The sequence below is a fragment of the Pleurodeles waltl genome, chromosome 5 (genome assembly GCF_031143425.1).
Source record: "Pleurodeles waltl isolate 20211129_DDA chromosome 5, aPleWal1.hap1.20221129, whole genome shotgun sequence".
Classification (NCBI taxonomy): Eukaryota; Metazoa; Chordata; class Amphibia; order Caudata; family Salamandridae; genus Pleurodeles; species Pleurodeles waltl.
Genome location: NC_090444.1, coordinates 1,355,732,044 through 1,355,756,141, shown reverse-complemented (window position 1 = coordinate 1,355,756,141; position 24,098 = coordinate 1,355,732,044). Strand labels below are relative to the sequence as shown.

Below are 24,098 nucleotides of genomic sequence, written 5' to 3'. Positions count from 1 at the left end.
CTGTGGGAATAACAGGAAATTCTCCCTCCTATCCGCTGGGGTTCAGATGCATAAAGGGGGGGGGATAATGGTGGTGGTGGTGGGGGGAGGAAGTGGGGCAGTCGCTGTTAGAAGACAAGCTTGTTTTTGGTTGTCTTGGGAGTACATTTGTGAAGCGCTCCTTTTTTGGCTGGAAGATCTACCATACCCTTGTCTGTGGTTCTAATGGGAGTATAACCCTGGCCTTAACATCCAAAATTATTGAAACCTCTTCTGTAGGTCTTGGATCTATTTGTGCCACATACATTTGAGAAGTCAGGATGATAATACTGGAGGGCTCCAATGTTCCTTTAAATATTTGTATCTGTTTTAATATTCTGTAAGGATTCAGCAACAGGTTTCCCAAACAGACTGATTCAATGAAATAGCATGTCCATTAGCTTTGCATGGAGCTTAGATGAAAATATGTGGATCACAGTCTTCTCAATACAGCTGCTCCTGTGAGCTGCCACAAGTCTGCACTGCATTTGAAACATCCATTCTGGCATCAATGATGGCCACTGAAGTTGTTGCAACCTCTTTACCTACAGCTCTAGCAATGTCCCTCTTATTTTCTGATATGAGGTCAATCAACAGTAAGATGTCATGTCACACACCATAGTAGCCTAAAATATCCAAGGTGTTAACAGCCTTGATTCATGCTATCACCATGGAACAAATCTACGGCCCAAGCGGTCTATGCATCTGCCTTCCCTATTATGGTGTGTAGTAGTAGTCATTGTCACGGAAACTATGACAGAGTCTGGTTTAGGATGGCCAGTAAGGAAGGCCAGGCTGTCTCTATGACCCTGTATTTCTTTGTCAAGTAGGACAACACTTCTGACATGGTGGCTGCTGTCTTCATCAATTTTAGGCCTTCTTACCAGACAAAGTCCAGTAAAGGTATTGATGTATTAGCTCTAAGTGGTTGCTCTTTAATGTCATATAGGAAGCATTGTTGCGCCATAGGGGTCTATGGTAGATTACATTTTTTAGTTGCTTAGATCATGGTAATGGGTTATATCATCAGGCAGTGAATCTGGCTGGACGGGTGATTTATCACCTTCTTTTTGTAAAATATAAACATCCCAGTCATAACTAACACAATTATATGGCAGTTTAATCAATCAGTCAATTTATAGAGCACTGTTTTTCACCTGTGAGGGTATCCAAGTGCTAGCAGGGTCCAGTGATTCAGTCAAACAGCCAGGTCTTAAGCAACTTTTGGAATTCCAGTAGATACAAGGACATTCAGAGATGTAAGGGGGAGGTCGTCCCACAACTTGACTGCGAGGTAAGAGAAGAAGCATCCTCTACTCCCACTTCAGCAGAGCTGGTAAAAATTCAGGTGGTGGCTGACGTAAGATCCCCTTCTTCCCCAAATTTGGAGTAATCTGTACAATTCTCATCTCCCATAGCCTTAGGAGTGGTTGTGACCAGTGTTGGTGTGACTGTCTTTGGAGGGTGGTCTGCCGGAGGTGAAGAGGGTGGAGATGGTATAGGAGGTGGTGGTAGTAGCAGAGTTGGTGATAGAGGCAATGGTGGAGGAGGAGTGAACATTCCAGAGGGCTGCTGAGGAATTCGCATTTGAAAGGTGTCCTTCAACAGTTGTAATGTTGTGAGAAATACAACAGGTATTTGTAACACTTTAGAACATGTTTAGGCACGATAAGATGAGTAGGGCTGAGTATGATCAGCTACAAATGCCTGTGACTGGAAGTCACGGTCCTGGTAAACCTAATCATTTTCTAAGACATCTACCTGAAACACCAGGTAATAGACATCAAGCTGCGTAAGGCTACAAGCAGTTTCAGAAACGCTGTAATCACTGATGTCCCCTTCTATTCAGAATCAAGAATCAAAGTGTGAAGGCTTGCTGTCACTTAAATAGTAAGGAAGTGACTGAGGTGCAAACAATTGCCATCAACGGGGTGAAGGTCGGGAGAAGACAGTCAGAGCCGCTGTTAACGATGGTCTCTACGTTGAAAGTGATATTGCCGACAGAGCGTCAGGCTGTCAACAGTGATCCAGACGTCAAGGAGGTTGCCATCGTCTACTCATGGACAGTGGTGTTTTGTTTTGTGTTGTCCACAGTGATGACATGGAGGTCGCTGGCAGAGGCTGAAGATCAGTGAGGAAATTCATGGGACTAGCTCTTCACACGGATTACTGAGCAAGACTGTTGTTCTTCCTGCTTGGAGCATTTTTCTGAAAGCATTTCAGTCTGTTTCTGTGGGGAGGTGGCTGCAGAAGTTTTAGGATTCAGGTCCAGCTCTGGGAAACCTACACTTTTACACCTTTGCGCCATCTTTGTGGATGACACAGAAACATGCCCAGTGAAGGGGGCACCCCCCTTAAGAGGGTATTTGTTTCTTTTCCAGGACTTATAGGGCCAACCTCCTCTATCCTTCAGAGTCTTTGAAGGAGAGAAAGAATGTCACAGTGTCAAGGCCTGTGTGCTGGGTAAAGGCGGTGAATACATTGTTTGTGGGTCATCAGTGTAGATGTTCTTCTGACTGTAGGTAGAGAAGGATTTGAAAAGAGATTTACTTTTCTCTCCCAGTCAAAATGACAGCTGGTGACTGAGGTTAGGTCTCCCTAGTCCAGAAAATTGGACAATTACCAGATATTTACCCCCAAAGCAACTCACAGACCACAGAAGGCTGAAGAATGGCTGGCTAAGCTCCCAGGCAAATCTGAAAGTATCAGGAATAACGTCAATAAATGTTTAGAGCAGAGCTCTTCACAGGGACTTCTGCATATGCAAGTGGCAGAAATCTGAGTTATGGTGGCCTCTAGTGGTAGTAGGAGAAGTAGCACTTTCACTTCACTGGCTGAAGTTTGAGTTGCTTTGAATGAGGTGGAGCTGCTACTAAACAAACCCTTAAGTTGAGGTATATGGCTACTTCAACACTGCAGGGATGATTCAAGCAGGTGAACATATGCAAGCTCCAATGCTCGAGAATTCCCAGATTTTTGCCTTTACCATGTGAACCCACTGTGACCTAGTAAGGGGATAAGAAGTACGACATAAGTATGAAGCGCATGTGTGTGTGGACTAGACACTTCACTATGTTCACCAGAAAAATCAAGAAACACCACTGGGATGATGAAATCATACCTTCAACCTCAATGGAGGACCTCATTGAGAAAAATCAAGGTTAGAGGAGTAGATCAATGTGGGTGGACAACTGTGCCCCAGTTAATGCACATCCTTTGGTGCACTTCAAAATGACTCTCACCAAAAGTTTAATGACCAAGACTAAAAAACCTAAACATGCTAAGCACTGTAAGTCATATACATTTGATTACAAATGAGAGGGAAGACTGGGTATAAAACATGCAGATTGCTTATATCAGTAGTAGGAGATACTATTTTTTGGCCAATATTTATTTATTTTAAAGATTCATAACGCACTTCATGTCACCTAGATATGTTTCAGATCATGCAGAAAATCAATACCACCATGAGTAACTTCTGACAAACTTGCAATGATTACAAATGATGTATGGCACAGAAGCACAGAAACTGTAACTCACTTATATGGAAAGGAAAGATAATGGAAATCAAGTATGCTCTTTTCCAGGAAAGAAGCTTTAGGTTACAAAGGCTAAATATTTAAACAGGTTTTGGCTTAAAGCAGAGAAGCAAATGAGGTGAAGTTTGATGTAGTCAGTCGAGCTGTTGGAGATGTCAGAAGAGAAGAGCTTTCAGACGCCAGGCGTTAACCTGACTTCCTGATAAGATCACATGAAGTAAAAAGTAAATCATGTCAACAACAGGGTACCGAGGGATATTTATTCCCTTGGCAGTGCCAAGTGGTACAAATGCAGCCAATTACTCCTAGACTCTGTGCTAGATGCTGAGGTTTTAGCAGTCTCCAGAATGTCCATGTAGTCAAGACATGCTTAGGCAAGCAATGGTTAATTTCCAGGCCCCACCACATCCCTGCTCTCTGGATTTAGAAAGAGAGCGGGAGGTGGGAGAGAATGTGGTAGCAGCACCCCAGCTCATTTCACCCTCTCTCTCACCTTTCCTACAATGTCACCACCAACAGAAATGAACTAAGAGATGGGGATTGGCAAGAGAAGAACAATGATTGTTCCTAGTCCATCCAATTCCAATCCCCACTTCCTGTTTAAATTTCACACGGCTCCTTTGCTTCACAATGTGTCTCTAATAAAAAAAAACATTTTGAACCAAATAAAGAAGCTCTGCGTGTCACACGGTGAGGATGCAGACACTGTTTGGAATTTTTTTTCTTGTCCTAAGAAAAAAATCTAGACGGCACCAGGGTTCTTTCTGTGGTACAGAAACACACTTGTACCCTAGCAGGAAGCCAGGCGTGGCTTGAATTGTTTGGAGTATTTCTTCCCCTCACAAAAAACCCATTAAGTGTCTGAAATGTGGTTGTGCCAAACAAACAACCAAATCCAAACTTGGTCTTGCTCCTTGCAGGGGAAGAGAATTAAAGGAAAAAAGAGCCATGAGTCACAATGTTTCCACCTGTAAATTTGTGCACAAACGACAGATCCTCACAAATAATATTCTATTATATCTGACAGACTGTTTAGGAGGCATGCATCATGTTTGTAGGCCACATCTGTGATCATGTGACATTAATATAGAATCAATGTGGTCTTCACAGTCACACTTTTTTGGCCTACTAGGCCTGTGCAATAGGTCAATCTGGTGGGATTCAGTTTCTTTCAGAATTGTGGGAATGCAGGATGTTAGGACTTTTGCCATTTGCATAAAGTTTTGGTGTTTATTCTCACAGAAAAGTGAAGAAATGACAACTTATTAATAACATAAGTTGACATTTGCAGGAAACTCTTAGAAATGAAAAACACATTTGAATTCATTAGCCACACAAACCTGGATACCCCTGTGCAAATGGTTTTCAGTCAAGGGTTGGTAAATTCTCCTATCAGCTGGCGAACTCGGGGCAAATATTTGCAGTCAACCCTCATCAAAAACATTTTCTGGTGTTTATTGGGTGGATCCCTGCTCAAACCAATAGATCTTTAATATTCCAACACTCAGGAAACACAGATTTTGGTCAAGTCTTTTGAGACATGCTACTATGCGAGTTGCACTCCAGGAATCTGCGATATATTAAGCAAAAAATGCTTACTAGTTGCCCAAGAGTCTTGTTTAGTGTCATCTCTCTGCCAGCCAATCAGATTGATATGTAGCTGTTTAACACATACTGCTGCAGTATGTTTCTGTTAAGGTCATGGGTAATACTTGTGACTGAAAGACAAGTATTCTAAACGGTCGTTTCACTCAATTATTTTCCAAATTTCCTAAATGTACTACACTAGTTTATTGTGTGTGGATATGATGACCTCACTCTCAGGACCCCCAAGGAACAAATTTGGGGATCAAGCCTGGGCAAGAATATGTTACCTTGGCAAAGGAGACTGAAAGAAAATATTCTTGTTTAACAAAAATGCTATCAAATCTGACAAACTTCATGTTCTGCATCATTTTCCAGCCAGCCAATCATGGTTAGAAAGGTCAGGCACAGAGAGAGTTTTAGAACCCTTAGGGTGCGTAGATTTTAAAAATATACAGTTGAGGTACGTTCCATACAGCCCATGTGTGATCCTGCAGTCAAAAGATAGATAGCCTGAACAAGCATTTCTCTTGCAGTTGCTTTCCAAGTGTTCAAAATGCACAGCCTCTAGTTTATTGACTTGGGCACCATGAACCCAAAGAAAACCCATACATGTCTAGGACCTCACGCTCAGAAGAACAAAACTGCGAGTCAAGGCTTGGCGGGGATACGTTCCTGTGCGAGGGAGACTGGACAGAATTTCCATTGTTTGCAAACAAATCACGATGAAAAATCTGACACACTTCATTTCCAATATCTTCCAACAGGTTGAGTACAGATTTACTTCTCCTAGAATTTTTTGGCAACAAGAAGACAATGTCATGGGTACAATCTAAAGCTGGCCATGATCATATTGGCAGCTTTAGTGAGTTCCCACTAGGACAAAGAAATTTCATCCATCTGTCCTTGCTGTTTTGAAAGTGTAATTAGAAACCCAGTCACTCCTTCATGCTTTTTATAAATAGTTCCATTCCAGTTATATTTACCTGATTTTCCATCACAGCACCAGTCTTTCTGACAGTGCATTTTCCAACGTACTTAAACAAGCAAAGTCTACATACAATATTTATATTTTATTAAGTAAATAAATATATAGTAGGAATAAATGTTATGTGACAAAATAAGAAAACGTCAACTTACTGAGAAGTTTGATCTGTAATGTCTTCTTCTTTTAGAAGGACAAAGTTCTCCATAGCTTCAGTGTCCAAGTTTCCAATGTCTGGTCCATCATTATAAGGTGTAATAATCCTCCTTTCCATTGCTGGAATCTACATTGCCAAACAAAATGCAGTATGTCAGTTTCCACCAGCAATGTACTATGATAAACAAGTTTGCTTTCTTATATCCTTATGACATTGTGTCTTGTGAACTTGTCATTTTTTTTTTTTTAACATCACCTTCGAAATTATTCTATAATAGTATGGGTGCTTCCTCGCTTAATTTTTTGACTTTACATAAATTGTGGATGCTTATATAAATCAGTGACTGACTACACAACCAAATAAAAAGACAAGTAGCTCTCCTTAGGCCACTCAATACATGTTTTGCATGTACATTTTTCACTGTGCCGCTCATAATTACTTTTGACACAAGTGGAAACAAAAGATTCATTTGAAGTTTCTGTTTGAAGGTAGGAACATACATTTATTTATACTTATACAACACATTTGTCCCACCCAAAAACAAATTAACAAATACTGTCTGCAAAACATATATGTTTAATCTTGAGCCGATATGGCTTTATTTGAGGAAGGCAGCATAACTGAAGCACACGTAAAAATACAAGTGAAATTACTAGTGGCAGGTGAAGCAAGATAGTTAATGGATTAAAGGTAAGAATGGATGGCTCATTTAGTTGAGTATGCTGCCCTCTTATGCATGTGCTACTGAGGTGGCAAGAAGAGTATCAGCTGACACATAGGAACCCATCAATATTTCATCTGCCCGTGCCATGTTACATAAAGTCTAACCTACTACAGCTTTAACTGCCTCGCCAACCTTGCTTAGTGAAAAAAAATTAAGTAAAACATACATAACTATATAGGCACTAGAAGAGGGACTTTAGCTTAGCTCTCTTTATCCAGTGGTCTGTTCCACTGTCATATATATCTTGCTTCCACGCACCACAGCATAAAGCAAGGAGGACTTTCTTATCCAACTTTAGTTATTGGCTCTCACGCCACTTCCATGAGGACATGAATCTAAAATGAAGTGCGCTTTTGTACCCTGGCAAGTGGGCGGGGGGCCCTCCTTTATGGCAGAAGAGCGTTGCCCCCCGCCAGCAGCAGAAGCTGCAAAAAGGCTATAGTAAAAACATAATAAACCCCATTTATTATGTTTTTACTATAAAGGGAGTGGGGCAACGGGCGTGACAGGTACAGAGGGGGAGAGCAGCACTTCCCCCCTCAGTGTACATGTATGTTTGGCCAGCCGTCTAGGGCGGCCACACACACATGCGCACTGTGCTCTCTACAGCCTGGCACAGCTGAGCACAGGCTCCCAGTCTGTGAGAGAGTGCCCCAGCTGGGCGCTCTCAGCCATCCTAACGCTGCTCTGAGCAGCGTCAGGATTGGCTGCAGGGCAGGCTGGGAGACTGTGCCTGCAATGCAAGATGGAGCTGAGCGCTGGCGGTGCAGAAAAAAGGTACGTTTTATTATTTTTATTAATAAATGTTGTTTTTGTTCTCTATTTCCCTCCCCCCTGCACTGCACCATCCCTTTTCTCTCCCGCAAGCCACGCCTGCAGGTGGGTCAATACTTCACCATGATTTTCATTGTTATTGACACGCATTTTATCTTTTCAGCCATATTTGTGTGTTTAAAATATCTCTACAGCTTACAGTAATTCAACACTAGTAGTCAGGGCCACTGGAATTACGTGGATAACTAAATCATGCAATAAGAAAAGTCAAATAATGTGACACATTTTGTGATAATATCATATCAATATTTTGTCAGTTTAACACGTTAACACTATCTGAGCAAAGGCTTCACCTGAATAGTACCAGTTGAAACCCAAACACAGTAATAAGCAACAGAAAAGTCAACCTCTGCGAAGGACCTTAAAAACTGTGCAGCAACACTTGTTCCTGCATTGAAGCAAACTTATTTTTGTGAGAATCTGTGGTGTGTGCAGCAGATGATGGATTATGCGCCAAAACCAAAATCCATAACTATGCAGAAAACACTACAGCCACAAAGACACATAATTCCAGTGGCCCTGTTAATAGTGTATTTCCTTTGCACCAATACAAATAATATTTTCCAGTGATGTGCATTTGAACTAAGAAGGGTTTATATGCCTGTAATACACTGCAATAAATCATTTTCTTTCCACTTCCGCCGCAACGAAGGGAGGTGGAAATTTTGCTGAGGAACCAACACTTCAACCTGTAATAATCAATGAGGTAATAGGCCAGGTGACAGGACTAGAATTTTAAGTGAGTTTATCGGAGACAGGTTTTTCTTAAATGTCCATCCTTCAATGTCCCAATTATTTGACTGCATTTGCAGGATCGTAGAAGCTTGCAATTCACATAGAATTGCCAGATTCTGCACCAAATGTTTACGTTCCAGGGAGTCCTAAAATAGGAGGTAAAGTTGCATTCTGAGAGAAAAGTGAGTAAAGAAAAGTAAGTAAAAGAAAAGTGAGTAAAGCAAACTCCACCTTCTATAACCTCTTGGAGGTTGTGAGTCAGCTGATCAGCATCATCATGTTTAGAATAAAAATAAAAAAAAATCAGTGTACCTTTGCATTGTTTAGGCTTGTGTTCTGTGAGCCAATGTAACTTTTGGAACTTCCCTAAAGTACTGTGCAGTTCGTACCAAGTGATTCACATGCTGCGTTCAGATGTAATTCTAGACCAGTTATTTGCTTTATATAATTAAGTTCTGCAACCAACGGAACACTCTACACAATTACGCTTCTCAATAAAATTCCTTAAAATTATGTGTTGGAAATGGCCCTTTTTGCACGGTTACCCAAGATTTGTGCCTTCCATCTATATTTCTGACCTTGCTTTTGTTAGCTTTAGGACTCTGGACACCTTTTCTTTGCTGAACAGTGCTAAAGTGCAGGTGCTTTGTACACTAAAAATCATATCCACAATTGGCATTTTTAATTTACTTAGAGGTCCATAGTAAAGTGCACTACATGTGCCCAGGGCCTGCAAATTAAATGCTACTAGTGGGCCTGCAGCACTGATTGTGCCAACCACATAGCTAGTCCCTTAAACATGTCTCAGGTATGCCATTGCTTGGCCTGTGGGTGTAGTTTCACTGCCACTTCGACTTGGCATTTAAAACTACTTGCCAAACCTTAAATTCCCCTTTTCTTCCCTATATGTCACCCCTAAAGTAGGTATCAGGGAGCAGTGTATTTGAAAGGTAAGGAATCTAAGTCTGAGTTTTACATGTCCTGGTAGTGAAAACTGCTAAATTCATTTTTAACTACTGCTTGGCCCACCTCCCCAACAGATTAACAATGGAATTGCCTGAAAAAATATTTTTAAGTGAAATTCACAATTGGGGGAAGGTAGAAATTTTAGGTCTGGTGGCATTTTCTTACTTTAAATATTGTGTGCCTCTGCCGGTCTCTGAATACACGTTTGGGTGGGGTGACAGATGGACTTCGTGCATTCCCTCTGGACAGTCACTCAAAGGGAACTGGGATGTGACATTTGCATCCTGATGGTCCATCACCAAGCTGATAGGCCTTTTTGTGGTAAATTGGGAGAGAGGAGTGGACATTTGCACCTGAATAGGGTTGTGCATGCCCCCACACAAAGAACTGCATACCCCCTGTAGTGTGCCTGGAGCCAGGGAAGGAAAGGCAGGGACCCTGTGATCTTCAAAGGCCTCTTTGCAGTCTTCCTCACTTCAAAGGCACACTTGGGTATAAGTACTGGACCTCTGACACACAAAATGAGTTCACGAAGTTAGTCCTGAGGAGAGACTGCCAAGAAGAGGAGCTGTGCTGCGAGGAGGGACTTTGCAACTTGCTCGGCTGTGTTGGCCTACTACCAGCTGCCTCTTGCCTGCCAGTGAGAAGGAATGAACCTACTATCAACAACCTTTTGAATCCTAAGTAACTCCAAGGGCATGCTGGCTTGACCCCTGTTCATGAGGTCTCAAGGCCAAAGACTTCACCTCCCTACCGCTGCTGTGGGACTCTGCAACCCGTGAGTCTGGCTGCTGAATGTCAACAAGAATCAACATGTGCCTGATTGGCAGCATATTTTGTGACAGATAGAGCACTTCGCTTTATTAGGACCAAGCGCTCTGTTTTGCCCAGGATCAGTGCGTGGCTGATCGCCAGGGTGTTTTGTGAAAGAACAGACATTTTCGTTCATCAAGAATAGCGCGCTCAGTTTCGCTAAGGACCCATGCTTCCTCTCCACCTTGTGCTTCAGGACAATACTGCAGGATAGTGGGTGCCAAGGAAGTTAGTCGCATTCCTTGCAGATGCATTGCCTGGGCAACAGAGATCGGCACCTCTGTGTTCCTTTTCTTGCCATCGGACTGCCAAGTCTGTCTCAACTACACGAGGACAACCCAGTGCTGCCACACCACCTTCTGGCCTGGAGAATAGGTACTCTGATGTGAATCAGACCTGCGAGGTCCCCGTGGCTGGCCTGGGCACTTGTGGGCAGCTGAGATTTCCTTAATACCCCAGTACCAAGGTCCGCAGGAAGTGACGCTCGCAGTGCCTATATAGATGCCACCCAGGTGCCCTGACATCAGTTTCTTTTCACGACTTTCTGCGCCAGAAGCACTGAGCCATGAGGAACACTGACCACTGGTATGGAAAACAAGGGCCCTGAAAGGTTAACAGCCCTGTCCCTAGAAACCTGTTCACAGTGTGGGGATGTTGAGAGGGTTGGCAAGGAATCTCCGGCTAGATAGAGTCTCACCCAGATAAGGCCTTACAAAAGTAAGTAATTTGTTCATCTGATAAAACCATAACCTCCTTACCATAGAATAGATAATCAAGAAAAATCAACCCCAGAGGTGGGTCTGTGTACCAATTTCAGAAAAGGAAGTCCTGCAGGACCGAACGGGTGAAGTGCCCATCCTGACAAACTCAACTGCCCAGACAGTAGTGCTTTGTGAATGTGTGCAAGGAGGAGGATATGTGAGGATATATGGGTGTGTTCCAATGACCTTAGTGCTGATGCTAGCCCTAACCTGGCATAGCACAAATTTTAAGACAACTTCCATAGACAGTGGAAATGTATTGTCTGCATTCCTGTGCATGGAAGGGGAGATCCAAGGTCACAATCCAGTCAGGTTGGTTCACAGTAGACAGGATCCAGGTAGCATGGGAATTATGAATTTGTCTTTCTACAGGAAGGCATGCAGAGGCCAGAGGTACAGAATAGACATAAGGGCCCCACCCTTCATCATAACGGCGAAATTTCAAGAGCAACACATCCCTCCTCTTTCTGAGACTGGTACAATCCAGTGTGGAGTAGCAGCATCCAGGGCAGAAAGAAAAGGTAGAGCACAGCCATTTTGAAGGTTTTGCAAGACATTTGTCTTACATAACAGCCAGCCAAAGAGGAAATGTTTAATCCTTCCACTCACCAGTTAGACATGCTCCACTAAGGGCAACCTAAAGTGATTTGGGGGCCGTAGTAGCAGAGGGAAAGGTACTGAAGGACTGATGCTGCTGCAGGCCTACATGCTATCTGCTAGAACCCTGCCCATGGCTTCAAAAAGACTAGAGAGCTGCTGCACTGGTGGGAAAGGCTGTCGGGATCTATATGCCAACCCTTTGTGATAGCATCTGAACTTTCTGTGACAATGCAGGAACGGTTTAGCATGGGCTCAAAGTCCCAAATAATGTACTGTAGCTCTACTATCCTTAAAATGCTCAAACACAGATTCTGCCTTCAAGGAGGCCAGTACATCAATGAAGAATCCTGTGGAAAGCATCTACACGTGGCAATGAAATACAACACTAGTACCGTCAGCTCTACCCAGGCAATCTGTAGTATTCAGACCCATAAAATAGTTGGCCTAGTCTTGTCCATCATGAACTGTCTGAGCCAAATAGGCCCTTAGGTGAATGTGAAATATCAAATGTAGATTTATATAGCGCAGCTTATCACCCCGGAGGGTCTCAAGGCGATGTTCCGTGGACACGGGGAGATTAAGTGATTTGCTCAGAATCACTGGACATTGCTCCGATGCCCGAACCCTTATCTCCAGCTCCTGAGGCAGTTGCTCTGACCGCTGCACTACATCCTCTCCAGGACTGCCAGCAAGATTCCATCGGCTATGTCCATGAAGGCATGTGTGTAGCACTCAGCAAACATAGCATTTTTGCTACCACAAAGCTAGGTTGGCAGAGAAAAACATACGCTTGCCAAACACCTCAGTCCTCCTGGACTCCCTTTCCGGCGTAGTTGGAAGAGTTAGGGCTCACCTTACGGGTTGAGGCTTGCATGATTAGGCTCTCTGCAGTGGAGTGCTTTTAGAGAAAATCCGTATCAACAGGTGTCAATCTGTGACACCTGTCTACCTGCCTATTCAGAGGGGAAAAAAACACAAGGCTTCCCCAAGTAGCCAAAGTATCAGTGAAGGCACTGCTCGGTAACAAAATAACTGGGAGAGACCTATTCTAGTTGCAGATTCCTTACAACTCACCCATCTTCCCCACTTGCGAACTGATTTCTAGGGACACAAATTCCCCTTTCAGGTCCAGAGCTCTGGCGATCTCAGTGTTCTTAAGCAGCTCTGTGCTTTGGCATGGAAAGTTGTTAAAAGAAACTGGCGTCACTGCGCTAAGGCAGAGTCTATGTACTACTTCCGACATCATCACGGCGACATCGATGCCAACGACGCCCGCAGAGTAAACCGACGCCACCTACCGATGTGCAAGGGCATTGCTTGAAGAAAAATCTCCACATCCAGTCTGACGCCTGGGGGAATTCTAAGGTAAGGAATCTGCAACTAGAAGTCTATATAAGATTTGGTCTGCCTTTGGGTGCATGAGGGCACACTTATCTCATGACTTGAATTTGGGGCCTGAGACAGATATAAAAGACATCTTGTGCAGTCTGTGACTGATGTGCGTCCTGCAGTCATGCTATGGTCTGAAAACTATAATTTTGAGTAGGGCATCGCTCACTCGCACACCGGTTTTAAATTTCTTGGAAGTCTTCTGAAAACCAAAAGAAAGGAACTGACTTCAGTGTGCAGGGGTGGTGCTTTTATGTCGCTCTGTTCATCACTTTCGAGGTGGTATAGAGACAGTGCGGAGCTACACAACGCCATCTACTAGAGTGCGGCAGCACTGTTTTCTGGATCTAGTCTTGTGCCTGGGGATTAATAAAAAGGCAAGGAAACTGAAGATAGAAGTATCCATTAGACTATGTTAATTATGTAAAATGTGGTTAGTGACCACTGGCAGGACAGATATCCAGGAGACATCAAGGGACGCGAGGGGGAGACAATGAAGTGATAGGACAGCAACTTCCTGGCTGCAGGAAGAAACAGGGAGGTCTGCATGGTAGAAGGGTCCTCATGAGCAAACTCAAAGAAACAGATGGCAGAGACAGTGAGGAAGAAGCAGTATAAGATTTCTAGTGTAGGTGAAGGGTGGAACAAGGAGCAGGCACAGATGTGCACTGATTCGAGGGCAGACTCTGTGACAGCTTGGCTGGTCATGCTGGCAAACCAGGAAATACGGGGTAGAGGAGATGGCAACAGCAGAGAACCAAGTGGAGGAGATAAGTGCTCAATGCTCAGCAAGACCCAGGGGAGGACACTGAGATCTAAACACCTTGGTTTCAGGACGAGCAGTGGTGAGCCATAAGTGAGAAGGGGTGGAAGACATAAAAGGGATACACAGTGATAAACGGGCACTGCTGCTGGCACCAGTGGAGACCAAGTGTGACAGAAACCTTTGGAAGGAATGTGTGAGGCAAGTGCTCAGGTGTAGCATTTAGTCACTATAGGAAAGGTGGTAGTTAAACCGAGGCAGGATCCAGTCTTACTTGAAGTAACTTAATATTTTGTGCCCTCCGACAAGGAACTCAGAACATTTTCCAGTCTGACATCTGACTGGAAGAGACCACAGAACAGGGGGGACTGAACCACCTAAAAAAAGGCTTACTGGAGGATTATTTGAGGATTGCATCAATCATGTGATATTGAGGACAAAAGAGACTCCAATGACCAACACTGTTGAAATAAAGTGATGTGGATATAACCCTGGCTGGTTCTGAGAGTTACTGATGTGGCAATTCTAAAATTACGTTACCATGTAACATTTTAATTGAAAACCACATCAGAATTACATGTGTACATCAGTTCGGGTAAAAACTTAACAGAAAAAAAGTTAAACTGCAAAGTTACACAATAAGAGATACTCACCATTTTTCTATACGCAACAGAGAGTTCCTTCAGTACATCATCACTTAGAACATCTAGAGTCCTTAAAAACAGACAAAAATGGGTTGATCTTATTAAACAAAGGTAGGAATTACGTAAAATGTAAGTGATTCTTAGTCTGAGCGTTATTATGTAAAATGAGAAGTACTATGATCACTTTCAGCCCTTTCAGCAGCAAAAAAGGCTTGTTGTTCAATTCAACTCGCTAAGCTATTGACTTTTTTGTTACAGGGCTTCTCTTCAGAGGTGTTGAGAGAAGAGGAAATGTACTAGAAATCATTGCATTTAAAAAAATACAAATAAGATAAAACCACAGAATATAACTATAATCACTTTAATTAACCTGAAAATCGTTGGCTGAAATGCAACTGCACTTGATTGGCAATGCTAGAGAAAAATTAACATGAATTCAAAGTGCAAAGAAACGACAAAAGCATCTTAACTGCATTCAGAATGAAAAATAGAATAAAATCCTGTGTGGTGACCCAAGATTGTATTATTCATGCACTACAGTAGCTCTCTCAGACTAAAGAATATTGCCAAAAACTGGTCTGGCAAGCGATGCCATAATGTCTTGAGCCTGGAAGCACCGCAAGCAATGTTTTGCAATAAGAAGGATATACCTTTTATGGAAAATAGTTTTGTTATCATACAATCTCTAAAGTAATACGTTTGTCAAAATCGTACCAACAACTTGATATAAAGACTAATGAAGAAATGGTGTGGTGTCTGCTCAAGACAATGACAGATGAACCCAGGAGCTGTAGGAGTACCTTATTTTTCAGGCTGTGTATAGATGCAAATACACTCTACAAAACAATAGGTCACTGGCCAACACTAAGGAAATGGCAACTTGGGATGTTCCAAGCCACCAAACTTGGTCACACACATGGCAAGTAAGTTCAGCATGTTAGCAGAGAAAGGTATTACGTTCAGTAATGTTCACAAAGTCTTTGGATGATCAATGCTATATTATTTCCAGATGCAAATTCAAGCAGTTGACTAATCATGTCTTTGGGATGTCCTAAGTAATGTGGATCCTGTAGCTTACTGGGCCATAGCACTCAATCTGTAACTCATTGATGAAGGTCAAGACAGATTAAATTGGTCTTGAGTTGTTTGTATTCCTGTTCACAGGGGATACCGCCTAGCAGTTTGGGCTCGATAATCCATTTTTGTCAGGACCAAAGTTGATTTACATATGGCTGCTACCTTCCTGGAGTAGCAGCATGAGATACAAATCATGGACTTGATGCAGTCAGCAATAATTCCCAGTGGGCGTAATTATTTTGAGCACCCTACCCCATCACCTTTTTGTTTACCCAGATGCAAATTTGTAAATGTTAGAACATTTTGACACATAGGCAATGAAAAGCTCTCCATTCCTACATCACAGAAAATGGGTAAGTCTACAGGTTTCAACTCATCTTTCATTAATACCATCTGCAACATGAACACCCCTGTTGTTAACAAACTTGGGATTTTGTTCAGAGAATATGCATCTCAGAATTGCTAAATACTGTTTAGTGTTGAGATACAATATCCAAGAACGGGCAGATCTTGGAAATCGCTACGGCCCTATATTTTCTGATACCTGCGTTACATGCATGTTGCTAGCATATCACTACTAGCTTTTCAAAAAGTCTTCAAGAAGACTAGGTGTATCACACCTTGTTACGAAGAACTAAGGTATGTTCTCTGTAGCAATAATCAAGATAAGTTGGGACAGTTAGAAAATGCCTTGGAAAAGCTTAACTTCTAAAATAAAATTAGTCTATCTGGGATCTAAAGAGCTACAGATGTATTTTAAGACCCAGTAATAGCACATAAGGAGAACTGAAACTCAATCCTATACATTAACTGCAGAAAAATGCATTTTGTAATTCACAATAACATCCATTTTTGACTGATGTTGCTGTTTTTTGACTCTGTACACTGAAATCCAGCTAACCAGACCTCAGTAAATGTGCTCTGACCCCAAAATATGTTGAAATTGGCTGTACTACTAATTGGCATATTCAACTGACCTATTAGTACCAAGTTTATGGTACAGCAGCTACCCATGGGCTGTAAGTTGAGTTTCACTAATGGACTGCAGCACACACTGTGCCACCACTAAAGTGACCATAAAACATGACTGAAGGCTTAAAACTGTAGCCTGTCTGTGCAGCTTTAAAATGCAAACCCGAATTGACAACATAATCCCTTCTGACAGGCCTAACTTCTACTATTAAATATTAATGTCACCCTTAATACCCAATAAGGCAGGTTACCTGATAGTTAAATGAAGGAAATGTAAAAGTTCAATGCCCTCACAGTGAGAAGGGCCCAAAGATACTTTCAATGTAACAGGGGTAACTGTTCCATAGGAAAGCACTGTGAATTAATATTAAAATAGCTCTGTCTAATAACCACCTAAAAAGTTAATTCCCTGACTTCTTAAAATATTTATTACAAATCCAATTCATTGGTAAAGTCTGGTTTGTAGTAATATTTTACAAAAGGTATTTTTAAAAAGTAATCTTTTGCCTGCCAAAGGCCTCTAGAAGGCCATTTGCATGAGCTTCCAAATGTCCCCCAGGAGTCAAATAGCTCAGTGATGAGATGGAAACTTGCTCCCAGAGCTGAGACAAAGACTTTGGATGTTGAAGGGTGTGCTGTTCCTTTGAGAGGATGACCATCTGGCCAGTGCTGAGGAACCTAATTATCTTCTTATAGGCCTACCATGTCACAAACAGATGTACTTAACACCTGAGCCGGTCCCCACTCCCGTCCTTCTAGCCCGCAGGCACCAATCATGGAGGGAGAGAAGCTGCTCCCGGAAGCAGTTTGGGGTGGCCACAGAGGAAGGGTTGCTCATTTCCCTGGATACACCTCTAGGGTTGGTATAGGAGTTATGCACATGGGAAATAAGGTTTTAGCATGTTGGATTTAGGTAGAGAGGGGCACATTTTTCCTATTCGTTAGGGAGGGGGCAGGACTCACCTCCACCCATGGGCTATTGCCAGGCTTATGCCCCTGGGTACCCTCTTCAAATCACTGCTGGACCTGTGGAAGACAGAAGAAGGACTGCACTTACTGTGGAGACCTAGGAGGAGAACCTTAATTACTACAACTGCTCCCATGTGTACTCTGCACTAAGAAGTGGACACTAGGGGCCAGTTGGCTGACCCCCTGTTAAGCTACATGGCCACAAAAGCTGAAAGATGCCCACTTTCCTGGAGGAACACAGCTGAGCACTTTCTTCTGGACCTGCCCTGGACGCTGCTGGTGGCTTCTGTTGGAGTGAGTCCTGATACTTAAGTGCTGTTCCTGAGCACACTTTTCCTGCCTAAAAGTAAGATATGGGCCTTAGAAACTTATTAAAGACTTTTAGCCTGGAGAATCAACAGATGACTGAGGACAACCTGATGGTGCATCGTCAGTGGGCATGACTTTGTCACAGTTCCTGTTACAGTGTTATCTGCAAATCAGTTTCAGTTGGCCTGGCGCCGTGCAGCATCCGAAGATGTGAAGCCTTCCGATTGGCAGAATCAGACTTCCAGAAATCCTCCAAGTCAAAATTTGTAAGGTCTGACCTGGCCCAACACAAAGCCGTAGCTGATGAATGACAAATTCCTGGCTGCAAAATCTGAAATATTCCAGCTGTAAGCTTTTCTCACCTTCGTTGACCACTTTGCTGAGACTTCAAACAGTGGCAACCCATTGACATCTACCCCATCTTCAGATCAAACCTGCTGCCTTGCCCAACTGGAGTGAAGACTCTACCTTCTCAGAAAATGCCTTATTACGAAGGTAACTCTATGACAAGAACCAACTTGGTCCTAGTATCCAACCCATGCTCCGTCATCGGCCTAAAATCGTGCCTAGCTACCAGGTCAAACGCAACTCACACAGAACCAACAGCAGAATGAGAGGTACGCAACAGTGAAAGGGGATGGAAAGCCAAACAACAGTTTTATCTAAGCTAGACTAATACTTGTGATGAAAACTGTTAAATATACAGAAATGTTATAGTTTACATGTTGAGCAGGAATCTTTCCCATGGGAGCCTTTATGTAGATGAACTGGGAACATATCTCAGTTCCCATCAATCTCGTTAACATAATTACCCAGCATTCAAAATCTTCAACAAGGGACCAACTAAATCAATCCACAACCTAATCAAAATAACCTAAACAATCAACAGGATCATGAAATTAAACAGCCGCCCCTAGCTAATATTGGGACAATGAATGCTCCTAGAATAGTTGCTGACATGACAAGGCCATATCGGAGGTACCAACCATTTCCATAAATACAAACTGCTTTTGTTGTGGGCCAGGGAGGGTTTTCTGTGCCCCTGGGACATCTCCCTGCTGCACTGATAGCTGAATCACAATTTAAATGTTGATACAGGAGCAGTTGTGTAATGTCCCGGTCATCATTCTGCTGCAAGGACTGGTAGTGGATAAAGTGACATTAAGCATGTGGGCAGGAAGTGGAACAGGATGTACAACTGATTCCACAGTCCTCCTGCTGCAAAACCTTGTGGAGGATGACTGAAACAGCTGTCAGCTGCCCAGTATAACATTTTTCAGAGGCACTCATCTCACATTTGGTCCAGTCAGGGTGGCAGAGTCAGACCAAAGGTCTTGAGCAAAGCCAAAGGGATTCAATGGCTCCCTGAAAGTGGCTAAATGAAGCCCTGAAGAGAAGCTGCTGCTAAATGAGAACCTGTGATAAATGTGTCCCATTACAGTCTACAGAGGTTTTATACTCTGAATCGTTGGTTCAGCTAGTAAGATTTTCCAGTTTTGCTCAATCAGTGAATTCCAAGTTGCCAACAGTCTATTCCAGTGCCATACACTCAGCAATGACTAACTGGGCCCTACTCTTTGGCCAATGTGGTATGCTTTCAGTGACTGGTGCCTTCCACCACATGAATACTGTACACTTGGTGAAGAACACTAGCAGCTCTATAAATTTAAATAGATTATTTGTTTATATTCTTTCGGTCATGGGAGTAAGCACACCTGTGGGTTATAAATGCCCTGTTCATCACCTCAATTCTGCTGGCATGTCACACTGGACTGGATCATCTGGCAGAATCAAAGACCATGAGAGATTTGCACTTACCAATCAGCATCTGAGTCTGGTTTACATTCATAAACGTTGAGTGGCATCAGTGTAAGAAAGATGTAGCACAGACACTTGAATTGCACCAACATGAAGTGAGTAGTATAGGATACTTTTGGTGGCTATGACAATACCGTATCCCATTCATTGTGCACAAGATCACTGTCTACGTCCACAGTCTGTTACACAGTTTCACTTGGAATCCTGCATTGTCATCTAAGCTCAGCACAAATGTGTAATTGTCCACCTTCCATTGTGAAAATGGGCCTGCCCTCTGTGTGCATCTTGAGTCTACTAATAAAAACTGTAGGGAAATCTGAAGGCATATTTCTTTCCAAGACAAACCACAGAAATCGGAGGCATACACAGCTCACCCCATGAGTGTAAAACCTCTGCAGTCCCACATGGGCACATCAGTTCGGAGGTCGTTTGTAGCAAAGAGGGGGAGTACCTATAGGGAGTAAGGTGGGTATGCTGATGTGTATTTAGGTCTCTCTAGTCCAATGCTCAAGCATTAATGTGCTTCTAACAATGAGGGAAGAGGAGAGCTGGGATTCTATTCACAGAAAAATGATGTCAGCGTCTCATCACATTAGTAAAAACAGTGCAACACTCAAGGCACACCTTTTTTCTCAACACAATCTTACCAATTTTCATAAACAATGTAATATTCACATTGATAGTATGCGACTGAGTAAACCCTCCTGTGCCAGAAATCAACAGTCTTTGGGGCTCTGGCCCTCCCTATAATCACACACTATGTCAGTGAGGACCTGGGCATCAATATAACTAACAACACTCCATGTTTGCAGGGAATTGAACCTAACTACTATCACACATCTCTTTGCAAGACCAGGGAAATACTATGACACATCATCTCTGTGGAGACCTGCACATTAATATGACCACAAGCTATCTCTGCTGGGACATGACCATCAATGTAATCAATCACACAGTATCTTTGCAGGGAATTGAACATGAGTATCATCACACGCTATCTCTGCAGGGACAGGGAATGTCTATAATCACACGCTATCTCTGTGAGGACCTTGACATCAATATAATCAAGCACTAATTCTGTGGAGACTTGAAAATTACTATCATCACATACTATCTCTGCAAAGACATCTAAATGTCTATCATACAAGACTGTCCCTACTGGGACTTGAACTTGACAGTCCTCAAACATTATCTACAAATCCATAATCACTATCTGGGCCTCCCTGTTATCACTCACTATCTAGTTGGAGTTTTGTTTTACTATAAGCACTCAATATCTCTGTAGGACTTGAGCATGACTATAATCACACATCTCTGCAGGCATTTGGCCATCACTGTTATCACATACCATCTCTGTACGGACATAAGCATGATTATTGTAATACACCACATCTCCTGGAACTTGCACATTTGTATCATAAAGCTCTTTATTTAGGGATCGGAATATGATTTTGATCACACACTATCTCTTAGGGGACTTGAACATAAATATAATCACACACTATCTCTAAACACTAGGGGATTATTTACAAACCACCGGAGCGTAATTTTTTTTTTTTTAATGCTCCTGTGGCACACAGTGCAGACCCATATCTACAAGACCACGTAAAGCCACCATGCAAGACCTTTCCAGGCTTTGTAGATATGGTGTTATGGGGATCATTATGAGTTTGGTGGACGGTTTTTACCATCCGCCCACTTCCGATGGGGAGGTTGCTGCCACACAGGCTATCTCCCCGCCGGCCCCATTAAGAGTTTCCCACTAGGTCAGCGGGCGGAAACATGCTACAGCATTGTCTACGGCTCATAATCGGCGGCAATGCTGTAGCCTCCAGGGTGCACCAGCACCCTCACAATGTTCACTGCTCACAAAGCAGACAGTGAACATTGTGATGGTGGTGGCCAGGGGAGCCCCTGTACTGACCATGCCAAGAGCATGGGCAGTGCAGGGCCCCCCGTGTGGCCCCCGCACCTGTTCTCGGTCATCATTTTCATGGTGGTGGTACCGCCATGAAACCGCTGGCGGAGGAGGGGGTCGTAATCCCAAGGGCAGCGCTGCCCTGGCGGATTAGGACTGCCACCACCTGCATACCACCGGAATCTCTGATCCTGGTGGAGTTGGCGGTTCCCTGGCGGTCTAGTGACCACCAGACTAGTAATGACCCCCTATTTGTGTGGCAACCTGGGCATAACTCTTAATCACACACTATCTCTGTGGGGACCTGAACATGTCTATAATCACACTATCACTGTGGGGACCTGGGACTTAGTATATGTTAGAACACAATTTCTGCATGGACTGCAGCATTACTATTATCGTACACTATCTCTAGGGAGACTTAAACATGACTACAACTAAACACTTAGGGCCTGATTAAGAGCTCGGCGGACTGTTTCCACTGTCCGCCAAACGTCCGACAGGGAGGTTGCTGCCAGACTGGCTACCTTCGCGCCAGGCCCATTAAGAGTTTCCTGATAGATCAGCGGGTTGAAATCAAAGTTTCCACCCATTGGCCTAGTGGGAAACAGCATACAGCATTGTCTCCTGGCCGTAATTGAGCCGGTGGCAACGCTGTAGGCTGCAGGGTGCACCAGCACCCTCGCAATGTTCACTGTCTGCTCGGCAGACAGTGAAAATTGCGAGGTTACTGTCCAGGGGGACCCTGCACTGCCCACGCCAAGTGAAACTGCGTCAGTTTTCCTAAAGCCTTTACATGGTGGTGCTAACGCCATGAAATGGCTGGCGGAGAAAGAGGTCATAATCCTCAGGGCAATGCTGCTCGCAGCGCTGCCCTGGCGGATTAGGATCGCCAGACCGCCGGAATCCCTGATCCTGGCGGAGCTGGTGGACCCCTGCGGCCCGACCACCAGGGCTGAAATATGGTGCTTGGGCCCCCGCATTGGTGCCAGACTTTTTGTAATGAGGGCCTATATCTCTAGGGACCTAGTCCTGACTATAGGAAGACCCTATGGTTTGGAGGGTTTGAACATAGCTATTATCCTTCACCATCTCTGTGGGGATTTGAACACAACTGCAACACTATCAGTGCGGCCACCTCTGCATCCCTCTAATGACACACTATCTCATGTGAATTTAACATAACTATAACCATACACTATCTCAGTGGGAACTTAAGTGTTAGATAAATCCCACACTATTTCTGTGGGGACTTGAACATGACTAAAATCACACTATCACTGGGGGGACCTGGGAATTACTGTAATAACACACTATTTCTGATTGATCTGCAGCATGAATATCATTGTACATTATCTCTAAGGGGACCTGAATATGACTATAACTAAACACTATAGCTCTTGGGGCCGGGGCATTACTATAATCAGCCCCTAACTTTTGGAGGGTTCAAACATCACTATCATCATACACTATCTCTGTGGGGATTTGAACATAACTATAATCGCACAATATCTGTGTGGCAACCTGGGCATCACTATAATGAGACACCATCTCATGTGGCGTCAACATATCTATCATCACACACTATCTCTGAGGGAACGCAAAGATAAATATAATCTCACACTATGGTTAGGGGGACTTGAGAGTGACTATAGTTAAACACTAGAGCACTCATTACGAGTGTGGTGGTCACTCGACCACCAGACTCGAGGATGGCGGTCGGTCCAAGCGCCATATTCTAACCCTGGCGGTCGGGCCACAGGGGACTGCCAGCTCCGCCAGGATCAGGGATCCAGACAGTCTAGCAGTAGGTGGTGATCCTAATCTCCCACTGCAGCGCTGCTCTGGGGATTACGACCTCGTTCTCTGCCATGGGGGAGAAGTGGGAGGGTTAAGGGAGTGAGACTGTCCAAACCGCTGTCCACCTGATCCACAATGTTGGTGGATCCTGTGCCATGCCCAACACAGTGTCTGGCCAGGAATAGGCAAGGTTGGAGGCTTCTTTCCTTGCCACGAAAGGGGCAAAAGGCAGACTGGTGGGGACGTGGAGCTGCAGCGAGGCTCAAGAACCTGGCTGTAGCTCGAGAGTCCTTAAAGCACTCAAGCGCCAAGTCTGCCTTGTCTCCCAATAGATGGGTGCCATTAAAGGGTATGTCAATCAAGGAAGCTTACACATTCCCTGAAAAGCTAGAAGTCCTCAACCAGGTGTGACGCCTCAGGGCCACAGTCGATTAAACCTCTCTGCCTAGGGAGTCAGTTGTGTCCAGTTAGCAATGGATAGTGAACTTCGCCTGAGAGAGTACATCCTGGGCCTCCTTCAGGACCTGTGGCAACACTTGTGCAATTACATCCCACAGCGTGAGGAAACAGAGGCCCAAAAGGCATGTGTTGTTCACAGACCACAATGCAGACTGAAGGAAGAAAACCTTCTTTGCAAGCGAGTCCAACCTTTTGGATTTCTTATAAGGGCGTGAAAGGGAACATGCCATGGGAGGTAGAAGCTTGGATAACCAAGCACTCAGA

At 43.7% G+C, this 24,098-nt stretch overlaps 1 protein-coding gene across 3 annotated transcripts in view; it reads right to left on the bottom strand.

Annotated features, from left to right (window-relative positions):
- The window catches only part of IBTK (inhibitor of Bruton tyrosine kinase), a 487,897-nt gene that overhangs the window by 202,098 nt on the left and 261,701 nt on the right, over positions 1–24,098 (bottom strand). For all 3 annotated transcript variants that reach the window (XM_069235618.1, XM_069235620.1, XM_069235619.1), the window contains exons 21-22: positions 14,522–14,582; positions 6,282–6,409 (exon numbers count right to left, since the gene is read on the bottom strand). In XM_069235618.1, the coding sequence (XP_069091719.1) occupies positions 6,282–6,409; positions 14,522–14,582 (189 nt within the window). The remainder of the gene's footprint in view (positions 1–6,281; positions 6,410–14,521; positions 14,583–24,098) is intronic.